This window comes from Bombina bombina, chromosome 6, assembly GCF_027579735.1.
Source record: "Bombina bombina isolate aBomBom1 chromosome 6, aBomBom1.pri, whole genome shotgun sequence".
NCBI lineage: Eukaryota > Metazoa > Chordata > Amphibia > Anura > Bombinatoridae > Bombina > Bombina bombina.
In genome coordinates, this window is record NC_069504.1 from 841,376,273 (window position 1) to 841,390,248 (window position 13,976).

Here is a 13,976-nt window from a genome sequence, read left to right on the forward strand (position 1 = left end):
ATTAGAGTAGCGGTGAGGTCCGGTCGGCAGATTAGGGTTTAATAAGTGTAGGTAGGTAGCGGCGACGGTGGGGGCGGCAGATTAGGGGTTAATAAATATAATATAGGGGTCGGCGGTGTTAGGGGCAGCAGATTAGGGGTACATAGGGATAACGTAGGTGGGGGCGGTTTACGGAGCGGCAGATTAGGGGTTAAAAAAAATATGCAGGTGTCAACGATAGCGGGGTCGGCAGATTAGGGTTTAATAAGTGTAAGGTTAGGGGTGTTTAGACTCGGGGGGCATGTTAGGGTGTTAGACTTAGAAACTGTTTCCCCATAGGAAACAATGGGGCTGTGTTAGGAGCTGAACGCTGCTTTTTTGCAGGTGTTAGATTTTTTTTTCAGCTCAAACTGCCCCGTTGTTTCCTATGGGGGAATCGTGCACGAGCACGTTTTAGAAGCTGGCCGCGTCCGTAAGCACCGCTGGTATTGAGGGTTGCAGTGGCGGTAAATTATGCTCTACGCTCCTTTTTTGGAGCCTAACGCAGCCATTCTGTGAACTCTCAATACCAGCGGTATTTAAAAGGTGCGGGGGGAAAAAAGCCAGCGTTAGCTACGCGGGTCGTTACCGACAAAACTCTAAATCTAGCCGTTAGAGTTTTAACCATCTAGGGCATAGCAGAACTATTTATAAATAATAAGCAATAAGGTCAATATCCAGCCTCTTTTATACTTAAATCAACTATTTATCCATACAATTGATGACCACACTTGGGCCATTAATATTTAAAAAAAAAAAAAAAAAAAAAAAAAAGGGTAATTGGGGTTAATATTGCTGAATATTATTTAACTGATTGGACTACAAGTAATAAATATATACTCAAGGTATTGTAGTATACCATATAATATAACTGGGAACAGAGTTATTGAGTATATACTAGGTGTATTTTAAGATATTATATAACAAATATTTGAGTCTAGTATAATATATCATCTTGTATTGAAGCATAAATATTTCTAGATATCTGGCAGGAGGAAGTCTAATATCTTTGAATCCTTTAATTTAAACTAAACTAATTTGAAGAGAAAAAGGAGGACAAAATTATACCAATGTGAGCAAAATAATGGACACTAGATGTCAAATGTCTCTGATCCCATTATACATTTTCTCAGTGAACTATAACTAATCCTATATTGCCACCTAGCGGAGGAAAGTGGTATACATACTTCATAAATGAAATAGATTAACTTTAGTCTGAAACCTATTAAAATGGTGATCGTATCTGTAAAAGACAAAAAGCATGTGTATTTGTGATGAACTGTATCTTCTGAGGTAATAGCATAGATAGGTTTATGTAGCAAAGGGTGTCAGAGACCTGAAAGTGTATATGGAGCAATACAATAAATATACAAATAGACTTCTTGTATGTTTCCAGTAAGAAATAACAGGATTATCTGAGATATAAAATATAGCTTGTATTTGTAAAAATTAGAAAATGAGGGTATAACATGTGCATAGTCTGATGAAGGAACATGGGCGGAATATAACATTACTGAACTTAGAATAGTATAAGTGAATTAAGACGTGTCCATGTTTCTTTTTACATTGAGTAAAAACGTTATCTAATACACTGGCTGCAGACATTGGACAAAAGAGATTATACATACAGATCCTAAATTCGGCTGGAATAAATGCTGCTGTGTCCAAAGATACAACATCCCCAAACCTCAAGCTTTAGTGCCTTCATTAGAGTCCTTATGTTTTAGGTATGAACAAGCAGTTTAAACTTAACTGTTTGGTAGTGAGTTCTCATAGTAGAGGTAATGATAAAAAACAAAACAAAAAAAAATGGTCCCAGTGGTTATCTATAAACAACTTAAGAAACAATAAAAGACTTTACTTTCATTAACTCCTGTGCCTCTGTTGCTTGTACGGCATGCAAACATCATCCTATGCCAGAGCGCCGAGGTAAATGAGACCCATCAGTGAAATTTCCCACAAACAATAGTAGCACTGACATCCAGTGCTCATCAAATTGATCCAAGAGCTCCAGCTTAAGTGCCAAACAGATCTGTAGTTCCCCAGCCAAGTTCATGCTATCTTTCCCCTTGAACAAGCTCTCATCAGCGACCCAGGAGTCGTGTTGTGAATCAGAACCTTGAGGGTTTTGTGAGGGTTTCAATTCAGCCTGCTGGTCCACAGCCATTCCTGCAACGTTGTCAATCATATAGTTAAGTAGAGCCTGACTCTCCTGATTTTCGGATGGCCACGTGGTAGCCTCTGCCTGAGATCCCATTCCCAGGGGTGCCTTAATATTGTACTGCTTAGCATTCAGATGATCTGGGCCGGCTACTTGACGATCAATAAAAACAGCAGCATGGCAAACTGATCCCCATTCCAGCTGAAGTTGCGTACAAAATTCTGTAAGGTGATAGATCAGGATGCGGTCCACCTCCTCCACCAAAATGACTTGTGTTGCGCTTGCCATTATACAGAAAAGCGGTCAGACCAAAATAAATCTCCGTACTGTAACTATTGTATATAATCAAGAGTATCTGCATACTTTTTGACCCGAAGGTCTATAGGGGTATGTGCAGGAGCCGCAGCCACACAGTTCCTCGTCCACAGGCCCGTTAAGGCCCAACTAGCCAAGGCTATGCACTACTTACTCAGAGAACATAGGTCAGGCCTGTTGATATCTGTTCCTCATCTCTAGCATAGAGAGTAAACCATTAATTCTTCTCAAGAATTGAGATTATGCTGGAATAAAAGCCTAGTTTAATAGAATATGTAAATAAGTTAAAATGACACTTTATTAAACATGTATGCAAAGGCGAACAATATATTAGATGGTCAATTCTAGGAATGAGTAATGATCATCCATTCCTCTCAATTCAGGCGAACTGATCAAACTAACATTAAAAACAAAGAATAAAAATAGAGGGCTGTGTGACCTGTCTGTGCTCACTCAACACTGTCATTCAAATTGTAGTCATACACTGCGTGCGTGAATATATGTATAAGGACTCAGGTATCAAACACTTCACACAGACTATGCACTCAAAGGCGTCCTCCTGCCTGCGTACTGCTGAGGTTGAACTCAGTCAGCCGATTTCTTGCTAATGTCCCTATATCTAATCACACCATGCATGCAGCGTATATATAAAAAGTGAGGTATAGGTAAACACTTCACTAAAGTATCACGTGACTTGCCTGTTTGTTAAATTAGTGCTAGAATCCTGCACCTCTTAGCTTTCTCATGAATCAAAATCTATACGCTGTTAGGTTCAGCAATTAAACGCATTAGAATTCGTAAGCTTGTCTAGCTATATAAGATACTGTTTTGCAATGTCTTAACAAATCAGTTACCAAATGTATCAAATTATGAACTATGTTGCGTTAAAATTGTTACACAGCGATAAGCCGACAGGCTACAGTCAGACAGTGAGTGACAAGCTTACGAATTCTAATGCGTTTAATTGCTGAACCTAACAGCGTATAGCTTTTGAATCATGAGAAAGCAAAGAGGTGCAGGATTCTAGCACTAATTTAACAAACAGGCGAGTCACTTGATACTTTAGTGAAGTGTTTACCTATACCTCACTTTTTATATATACGCTGCATGCATGGTGTGATTAGATATAGGGACATTAGCAAGAAATCGGCTGACTGAGTTCAACCTCAGCAGTACGCAGTCAGGAGGATGCCTTTGAGTGCATAGTCTGTGTGAAGTGTTTGATACCTGAGTCCTTATACATATATTCACGCACGCAGTGTATGACTACAATTTGAATGACAGTGTTGAGTGAGCACAGACAGGTCACACAGCCCTCTATTTTTATTCTTTGTTTTTAATGTTAGTTTGATCAGTTCGACTGAATTGAGAGGAATGGATGATCATTACTCATTCCTAGAATTGACCATCTAATATATTGTTCGCCTTTGCATACATGTTTTATAAAGTGTCATTTTAACTTACTTATTTACAATTAAAAATAGTGTTTAATTCAGCACTTGGCTTCAATGCCACAAACCCTTTGAATTCCCCTAAACCTACTTTTTAATAGAATATGAGCAGGAGCTTCATTGAGACAAGTCCTGCCGCTCCAAGCATAGGCTCCGCCCCCCACCAATGTTTTTTATTGAACTTGAGAGCGCTAGAGCATTTTTGCCAAGATGAATGGTCAAATATTGGAGGATCCAAATGTACAAGGCTAGTAGAGACTTACCCTAAATATATTTGTAATTGCAGCTATAGGTTGTCAAACCAAGTATTGACTCAGGTAGGTGAATAAGAAGAGTTAAGTCTGGTGTGTAAATCAAATACTACAAATCCCCAAAACATCAATTTTATTTCAAGATTGTAACTTTACAAGGGAGCGGGTTGACTACTTATGAAATGCACATACAATTTAAGTGCCAGCTAAAATAATGAGGAGAATGTTATACATTTAAGGAGCCATCAACAGAATGTATACAGATAATTACAATTTAGAGGCCAGAAGTAAAAGGCTCAAGGCTCCTGTCAACTATATATAGAAATTTAGACTATGTGAAAAAGATGTGGTGTTCGGCATGCTCACTTACCTGGAGTGTAATAGTCATACACAGTGATAGCAGCTGGCTGAATGCGACTCACAGCAAAAAACTGGTGAGCATAAACCTTCAGACAATCTTCCTCTCTATGTGAGATCTGAGGATAGAGAGAAGAGGTGGGATCAAGGGGGTTTATAAGGTTGATACAGATGAAGAAAGGCAGATATTTAATGAAGCACTTGAGCAGATACAGTATACGTGGTGGGGGAGGTGCTAACATGTTAGGAGGGAGAAGTAGCTCAGGCAGAGATAAATGGAATCAATCTAAATTAAAAAAAGAGGGTTCTATGAATATAGGCAGTAAGAATATAAGCATGTAAATTAAGTGGAGGAGTACTGTAAGAAGAATGTGCCAATGAAAGGTATAACAGATGATTGATGTCTGCTTATAAGTCACAGTGGATCTAAGAATTCATTAAAATAAGGGAGAACAAATGACTAAAAAGGGAAGTAGAAATCAACAGAAGAAATGGATAAGTAAAATGTAGTTATGGCACTAATATCACACTAAGGGCTCGATTATCTAAAGCTCTATAGGCTTGTAAAATTCTCTAAGAAATCTTGCCACTACTATGAAGCCTCTGGTGTAATTCTCCAAAGCCAACTTTTACCTTGCAAAGGCATGCTCCCTGCATTTAAATATGTGAAGGAGATGCATACATTACAATAGGGCTTACAAATTTTTTTGTATAAACGTAAAAATCATATAAAATGAATATATTAAATATTGAAATAAAAATATGCAACATTACTGTAAAATGCTAGTGGGTTGAACAGGGGTGTTCCATGGGAGCAACTGAAATTTCTTCACCAGGTTCGGCATATTATCTAAACATTTTTCTTCTTAAGATCTCACTTTTTTTTTTTTTTACAAACAATAATGTGGTGAGATTGTGTCATACGCAAAACACTTATTATCCTAATAGAAAAACACATGCATATCAAAATAGGGTCTATTGTAACATACTATAGCTGGAAGTGCGCCCCCTGATCGCAGCTCTCCCCACAGTAGTTTTCCGTTGCAGCGAGTGCCATTCATTTTTATGTCAGGGACAACCACTTTTTTTGTTTTTAGAAAATTCCATTAGTGTAGCCCCTGCAGCTCTTAGATTGGGGCCGCATGACAATCACCTAGATTACAAGTTGCGTTATTTCACCCTCCATAGCTCTGCTATTACGTGTACGTGCAATATGATGGTGTTAAGCTCCATACCGCACAAAATTCAAGGGCTCATAGACATCAATGGGGAGAGAGTGTTAGAAAAAATCCTAACACCTGAAGTGCGGAATGAAAAATCTCCGTAACGCAACCCCATTGATGTCTATGAGAAAAAAAAAGTTACGTTTAAAAAACCTAACACCCTAACATAAACCCCAAGTCTAAACACCCCTAATATGCCGCCCCGACATCGCCGACACCTAAATAAAGTTATTAACCCCTAATCTGCCGCTCCTGACATTGCCGCCACTAATAAAAGTTATTAATCCCTATTCCGCCACTCCCTGACATCGCCGCCACTAATAAAGCTATTAACCCCTATTCTGCCGCTCCCGGACATCGCCACCACTAAATAAACATATTAACCCCTAAACCTCCGGCCCCCCACATCTCTGCAACTAAATAAACCTATTAACCCCTAAACCTCCGGCCTCCCACATCTCCGCAAATAAATAAACCTGTTAACCCCTAAACCTCCAGCCCCCACATCTCCACAACTAAATAAACCTATTAACCCCTAAACCTCCAGCCCCCCACATCTCTGCAACTCAATAAACCTATTAACCCCTAAACCGCCAGCCCCCCACATCGTAAAAAAAAATGAAACTATTAACCCCTAAACCTAATGTTACGGTACCAACAGGATACCAAGGGTTAACACCAGATGAACAATGTCCTGCATAGGGAATCAGCAACTCACAACCCAGCCAGTTTTTCCCCTCAAACATGAGACCAGGCTTCACATCAGGTTTAAAACAGAATGACATTTATTAAAGGCTAGATGCCTAGTATTTATACAGGTTTGACCCCAGATGGGGGGGTTGAAAGACTGTTGTACATTAGATGGAGGGAACACGCCCTTTGACATGATACAATAGAATACCTTGCTCAAGCTGATAACAACTTGAACACAAGACACACACTTGGCTTCTCTTATCACTGAGGCGTCTGCTCTCTAGATGTGATTAAACAATGGAATGTTTATTACTTAAACGTAATTATAGCTGAGGCCAGCAAACCTGTCTTTAGAAATTACCTTCTTAAAGCTAAACACAGTTAACTCCTTCAGTCCTGACAGAAGGGTCTGTTACATAGCTCCCCCCTTGTGGAACACTCCGGCAGACCCGGCTTGACCCTTTGGCGGGTCAACCTGGGGATGACCGGACTAGGAGGTGGTAGGCATGTCAGTTTGCCAGGACAGTCCATCTGCATTCCCGTTTAGCTTACCGGGCCGGTAGCCGATGGTGAAGTTATAGGGCTGGAGGGCTAAACTCCACCTCAGCAATCTACCATTGTCTCCTGAGACCCGGTTAAGCCAGACTAAGGGATTGTGGTCCATTATGAGGGAAAATTCCTGTCCGTATAGATAAGGGTTCAACTTCTTCAGTGCCCAGACCAGGGCTAAACATTCCTTCTCTACTGCCGCATAACTCACTTCCCGAGGTAACAACTTTCTGCTTAGGTATGCAACAGGGTGCTCTCCTCCATCCTCCCCGACTTGACTCAGTACAGCCCCCAGTCCATACATGGAAGCATCCGTATGAATGAGAAAACGTTTGTTAGGGACTAGAGCAGCCAAGACAGGGGCATTCACAAGGGCCTGCTTCAGTGCCTGAAACGCGGCTTCACAAGCTGGAGACCACAGGACCTGTTTGGGGAGGTTCTTTTTAGTCAGGTCAGTCAGGGGCTTGGCGATAGTACTGTAGCCTGGGACAAAACGTCGGTAATACCCGGCCGTCCCCAGGAAGGCTAGCACTTGGGTCTTAGTGATAGGTGTGGGCCAGTTAGCCACAGCCTCTACCTTGGCTGGCTCCGGTCTCTGTCTACCACACCCCACTCGGTGACCCAAGTACTGTACTTCAGCCATACCTAGATGGCACTTGTCTGGTTTCAAGGTCAGGCCAGCGGCCCGAATCTTGTCCAGAACCACCCCTACATGGGTAAGGTGTTCTTCCCAGGACTCACTGTAAACCGCAATGTCGTCCAGGTATGCACAAGCAAATTCCTGGAAGCCATCGAGGAGTCTATCCACCATACGCTGGAAGGTAGCCGGAGCATTCTTCATCCCAAAGGGCATGACCTTAAACTGGTACAGGCCGAATGGGGTGACGAATGCCGACTTGGGGATAGCATCCTCGTCCAGGGGAATCTGCCAATAGCCTTTACACAGGTCTATGGTTGTCAGATAGCGTCCCCTAGCAATACTAGTAATTCGTTTACCCGGGGCATCGGGTAAGCGTCAGTGGTGGTCCTCTCGTTGAGCCTCCTGTAGTCCACACAGAACCGGGTGGTTCCATCTTTCTTAGGTACCAGGACTACAGGTGAAGCCCAAGGACTATCGGAGTGCTCGATCACTCCCATCCGAGCCATCTCCTGTATCTCCTTCCGCATTCCTTCTCGGACTGCTTCGGGTATACGGTAGGGAGGCTGTCGCAGGGGATTCTGTCCAGGTGTCTCTGCCTTATGTACAGCTAGAGTAGTGTAGCCGGGCTCTTGGGAGAACGTCGCCTGCTTCTCCCACAGGAGCTGTCTTGCCTGTACCCTCTCGGTAGGGTTTAACCGGTCCCCTAGCTGCACAAGACTAGTGAGGTCAGTCTGGGGGTCCTTCTCTAATAAGTCGGGTAGGGGTAAATTCTCTGGGTCGTCTGCAGCAGGGGCACATACTGCAGCTACATCCTCTGGCCTCTCCTGATACTCCTTCAGCATGTTCACATGAAAGGATCGCTGGATCCTCTCATCTGCACAGCTGGCTGTAATATAGGTAGTATCACACACCTGAGATAACACCTTATACGGGCCCTGCCAAGATGCTTGCATCTTGTTGGTCTTCACAGGCTTGAGCACCAAAACCTTCTGTCCAACCTGGAAGACCCGCTGCCGGGCACCCTGATCGTACCACCCCTTCTGTCTCCCCTGGGCCACCTGGAGATTCTCTCTTACCACCAGAGACAGTTTCTCCATGCGGTCCCAGAGTTCCAGAACATATGGCACGATGGGGGTTCCCTCCTGCTCTATCTCTCCCTCCCAGTGTCCTCTAATGAGATCCAGGGGGCCGCGGACCCTTCTCCCATAGAGTAACTCAAAGGGAGAGAACCCAGTAGATTCCTGGGGCACCTCTCTGTATGCAAATAGCAGATGAGGCAGGAATCATTCCCAGTCTCTGCAAGTGTCCGTGAAGGTCCTCAGCATCTGCTTGAGGGTGCCATTAAAGCGCTCGCAGAGACCGTTAGTCTGTGGGTGATAAGGCGAACTGAGCAACGGTTTCATGCCGCACACCTTCCACAGCTGCTGGGTGAGCACAGCGGTAAACTGGGTCCCCTGATCAGAGAGAATCTCCTTAGGGAACCCGAACCTAGTAAAAACCTTAACTAGGGCATCAGCGACTGTCTCTGCCTCTATATTCGACAGTGCTACTGCCTCTGGGTAACGAGTGGCATAGTCCACCACAGTGAGAATATACTTCTTACCTGATGGACTAGCCCTGGCCAGTGGACCCACAATGTCAACGGCTATGCGGGAAAAGGGTTCCCCAATGACAGGCATAGACATAAGCCTAGCTTTTGGGTGATCCCCCCGCTTACCCACCCGTTGACAGGTGTCACAAGTACTACAATATACCCGCACATCTTGGTTAAAATTGGGCCAGAAGAAATTCTGGGTGATCCTATGAGCGGTGCGGCGGGACCCTAGATGTCCAGCTAATGGTACATCGTGCCCAATCCGCAGAATCTCTTGCCGGTATTTCGCAGGCACCACCAGCTGCCGATTCTGTGGAGGGGCAGTACTTTTCTGGGCAGATTTGGGGATTCTATATAGCCGATCCCCCACCCACTCATAACGTTCCCCATCTACCCCCTCTTCTCCAGCATCTGCCCTAGCCCTGTATTTCTGAAGGGTCGGATCCTCCCGGGTTTCCCTCCCGTACGTCTCTGGGGTATCCCAGCTTAAGGGGGTCTGGTCTAGGGTACAAGTCGGGGGAGAGAGTCTTACCTGGGTCTCAGCAGCAGGTGGGTCGGTCTCGGTGGCACGGGTCTGGGCACGGGTAGTCACAGGGTTAACATCAGCGGGACCCATGGGAGCATAGGCAGAAACAAGGGGGGCCAAGTCATTTCCAAGAAGAACATCAGCAGGTAAGTCCTTCTTGACCCCCACATTCACAGGTCTAGCGCCCACTCCCCAATCCAAATGTACCCTGGCAACAGGTAGGCGGAACACATCGCCCCCTGCTACCCTCAAAGCCACAGTGTCTCCAGTGTGCTGTTTCTCAGACACCAAGTTCTTTTGAAGCAAGGTCATGGTAGCACCAGTATCCCGTAGACCACTGACCTCCTTCCCATTCACTTTAACCAGTTGCCGGTTATTCCGGTGGGCAGCTTGCACAAGGTCTGCCTCATGTAGGATGCCCCAGCATTCTTGTGCCTCTACGTAGCGGGCCGCAGGCTGAGGATTACGTGGGATTCCGCCGGCGGGTCTTCTCCAGGACTGCGCTTGGTTCGCTGCGTTTAGGGGACACTCTGGTCTTTTGTGCCCTAGTTGCTTACATCTAAAGCACCGAATAGGTTGTGAGTAGCACCGCGAATTGAACCGGGCTCTCTGAGGGTAGTTTGTGGCCGGAGGCCGTGTGGTATAGCGGTGCGCCGGGGGTTGGTAACTGGCAGCTGCTGGGGTGACTGGGGGTCTGTACTCCACTCTAGCAGGGGGCTTAGTGGTAGCAGTGTCCAGTTTGCGGGCATCCGTATACTCATCTGCCAAGCGAGCCGCTTCCTGCAGGGTGGAGGGTTTACGGTTCCGAACCCACTCTCGAACTCCTGCGGGTAACTTGTCGAAGCAATGTTCCAACAGGAATAGCTGCAGCACCTCTTCCCCAGATACGGCTTGGCACCCCGCTATCCAGTGAGCTGCTGTGCGGTGCACCTTACATGCCCACTCAAGGTAGGAATCTCCAGCTAATTTAACAGTGTCTCTGAACCGCCTCCGGTGTAACCGCATACCTGGAGAGCAGAGCCTCTTTTACAGTATTATAATCCCCGACTTCCTCATCTGAAATGGCCCGAAAAGCCTCACTGGCCCGGCCGGATAATTTTCCAGATAATATCATGACCCAGTCCTCTGCGGGTACCTTGTGTAGTGCACATTGCCTCTCAAAATCCGCAAGGTACCCATCAATCTCTCCTTCTGTTTCCAGGAAGTTTTTAAAAACTGCAAAATTTACTTTTCTCTTTTCCATCTTAGTCAGTATTGTAATAATCCCCCTCTTCCTGAGGTTACTGGCTTGTGTAGTTGCTCTTCTGGGCGATAAGGTTCATTCCGTCGCTTGCCACCAATTGTTACGGTACCAACAGGATACCAAGGGTTAACACCAGATGAACAATGTCCTGCATAGGGAATCAGCAACTCACAACCCAGCCAGTTTTTCCCCTCAAACATGAGACCAGGCTTCACATCAGGTTTAAAACAGAATGACATTTATTAAAGGCTAGATGCCTAGTATTTATACAGGTTTGACCCCAGATGGGGGGGTTGAAAGACTGTTGTACATTAGATGGAGGGAACACGCCCTTTGACATGATACAATAGAATACCTTGCTCAAGCTGATAACAACTTGAACACAAGACACACACTTGGCTTCTCTTATCACTGAGGCGTCTGCTCTCTAGATGTGATTAAACAATGGAATGTTTATTACTTAAACGTAATTATAGCACACAATAGCTGAGGCCAGCAAACCTGTCTTTAGAAATTAGCTTCTTAAAGCTAAACACAGTTAACTCCTTCAGTCCTGACAGAAGGGTCTGTCACACCTAACACCCCCTAAATTAAAATAAAACTCACGTTTGCTGAAGTCCAGATATCCAGGCGACGAGAAGCCTTCATCCAGGCAGCGAGAAGTCTCCACGCTGAATGTCTTCGCCGCTCTGCGCCACCTAGATGAAGATAGAAGACGCCCTTGTGATGGATGAAGATGTCGCCACCTGGATGCCCGGACTTCAGCAACCATGAGTACATATTCTGGGGTTAGTGTTAGGTATTTTTTAAATTTTTTGGGGTGTTTTTTTTTTCTTCAGATTAGGGCTTAGGGCTTTGGGCTTTTGAAAAAATAGTTAAATGCCCTTTTAAGGGCAATGAAAAAGAGCTGAATGCCCTTTTAAGGGCAATGCCAATACAAATGCCCCTGTTGGGGGGACTTTTATATATTTTTTTTTTTACAGGAAAAGAGTTGTTTAACTTAGGGCAATGCCCTACAAAAGGCCCTTTTAAGGGCTATTGGTAGTTTATTGTAGGCTAGGTGGTGTTTTTATTTTGGGGGAGCTTTTTAATTTTATAGGGCTATTAGATTAGATGTAATTATTTTTATTTTTGATAATTTCGTTTATTATTTTTTGTAATTTAGTGTTTATTATTTTTTGTAATTTTAGATTTTTTTGTAGTGTTTGGTTTTTTTAAATTTGTAGTTTAAATTTTTTAATTGATAGTTTTTGTAATTTTATTAGAATAGTAATGTTAGATTAATTTATAGCTTAAATTTAGTATTTTTTTTAATTCACAGGTAAGTTTTTATTTATTTTAAAATAGTTATATTGTAATTTTAATTCAAAGTTAGGGGGTTAGGTTTAGTGGTTAATAGTTTAATTTAGTGTTTTGCGATTTGGGGGGCTGGCGGTTTAGGGGTAAATAGGTTTATTTAGTTGCGGAGATGTGGGGGGCCGGAAGTTTCGGGGTTAATAGGTTTATTTAGTGGCAGCGATGTGGGTGGCTGGAGGTTTAGGGGTTAATAGGTTTATTTAGTAGCGGCGATGTTGGGGAGCAGCGGAATTGGGGTTAATAACTTTATTATAGTGGCGGCAATGTCAGGGAGCGGCGGAATAGGGGTTAATAACTTTATTATAGTGGCGGCGATGTCAGGGAGCGGCGGAATTGAGGTTAATAGCTTTATTATAGTGGCGATGATGTAGAGAGCGGCAGATTAGGGGTTAATACATTTATTTAATAGTTCGCGATGTGGGTGGCAGATTAGGGGTTAATAAGTTTAAAATAGTGTTTGCGATGCAGGAGGGCGGTGGTTTAGGGGTTAATAGGTAGTTTATTGGTGTTTAATGTACTTTGTAACACTTTACTTCTGAATTTTGTGAAACATTTTTGTGGCACAAAACGCATAACTAATGGTCTCCAGTGGTGGTATGGATCGTGTCGGTATAGGCTGTAATGCAAGCTTTTTAGCCTCACCGCACAACCTGTAATACCGGTGCTATGAAAATCCAACACAAAAATCTCATATTTTTGAGTGCGGAATGGACGTTGCATTACAGGCTAAAATGCTTGCGGTATAGCTATACTGACATGACTCCCAATGGCGGCGTTACTGCTTTTACGCTGAGTTTGCCATTTTTTCAGCGTTAAAAGCCATAACGCAAAACTCTGCCTGTATGTTATTGCTGTGCTTCATTTAGTCATCACTAAAAATATAAAATAGCACACAACAAAATATAATATTGAATTAAAAAGGGTGTTAAGACTCATTATTATATTATTTTATATAAACTATTTAAAAAAAACAAGACATATTTTCGTTTAATGCATAAGGCTGGGTGTTTTTTATGCATAAGGCTGGGTGTTTTCGTGCATTATTTAAGATATTGTAAATAAAATACATACATACTAAGGGGCCGATTTATCATGTGTCTGGTGGACATTTATCAATGCAGAAGCATTTCTTGTGAAATGCCTGTGCAATGCCGCCCCCTGCAGATTCATGACACATCGGCAGCTAGCATGGGGTGTCACTCAACCCGATTGTATGCGATTGGGCGGATTGCTGTCCGCCCCCTCAGAGGTGATGGACGAGTTAAAGAACAGCAGTCTTAAGACCGCTGCTTCTTAACTCTTGTTTCTGGCGATCCGGAAACAGCTGCATATAGCAGCATTTGGGGGGGTTAAAGGGACACTGAACCCAAATTGCTTTCTTTAAGGATTCGGATAGAGCAAGCAATTTTAAGCAACTTTCTAATTTACTCCTATTATCAATTTTTATTTGTTCTCTTGCTATCTTTATTTGAAAAAGAAGGCATCTAAGCTAAGGAGCCAGCCAATTTTTGGTTAAGTCCCTGGACAGCACTTGTTTATTGGTGGCTGAATTTATCCACCAATCAGCAAGAACAACCCAGGTTGTTCACCAAAAATGGG

At 43.5% G+C, this 13,976-nt stretch overlaps 1 protein-coding gene across 1 annotated transcript in view; it reads right to left on the minus strand.

Moving 5' to 3' along the window:
• LOC128663753 (A.superbus venom factor 1) overlaps window positions 1–13,976 on the minus strand; it is a 489,422-nt gene that overhangs the window by 20,853 nt on the left and 454,593 nt on the right. Inside the window, exon 36 of the mRNA XM_053718238.1 lies at window positions 4,567–4,672. Coding sequence (XP_053574213.1) covers window positions 4,567–4,672 — 106 coding nt within the window. The remainder of the gene's footprint in view (window positions 1–4,566; window positions 4,673–13,976) is intronic.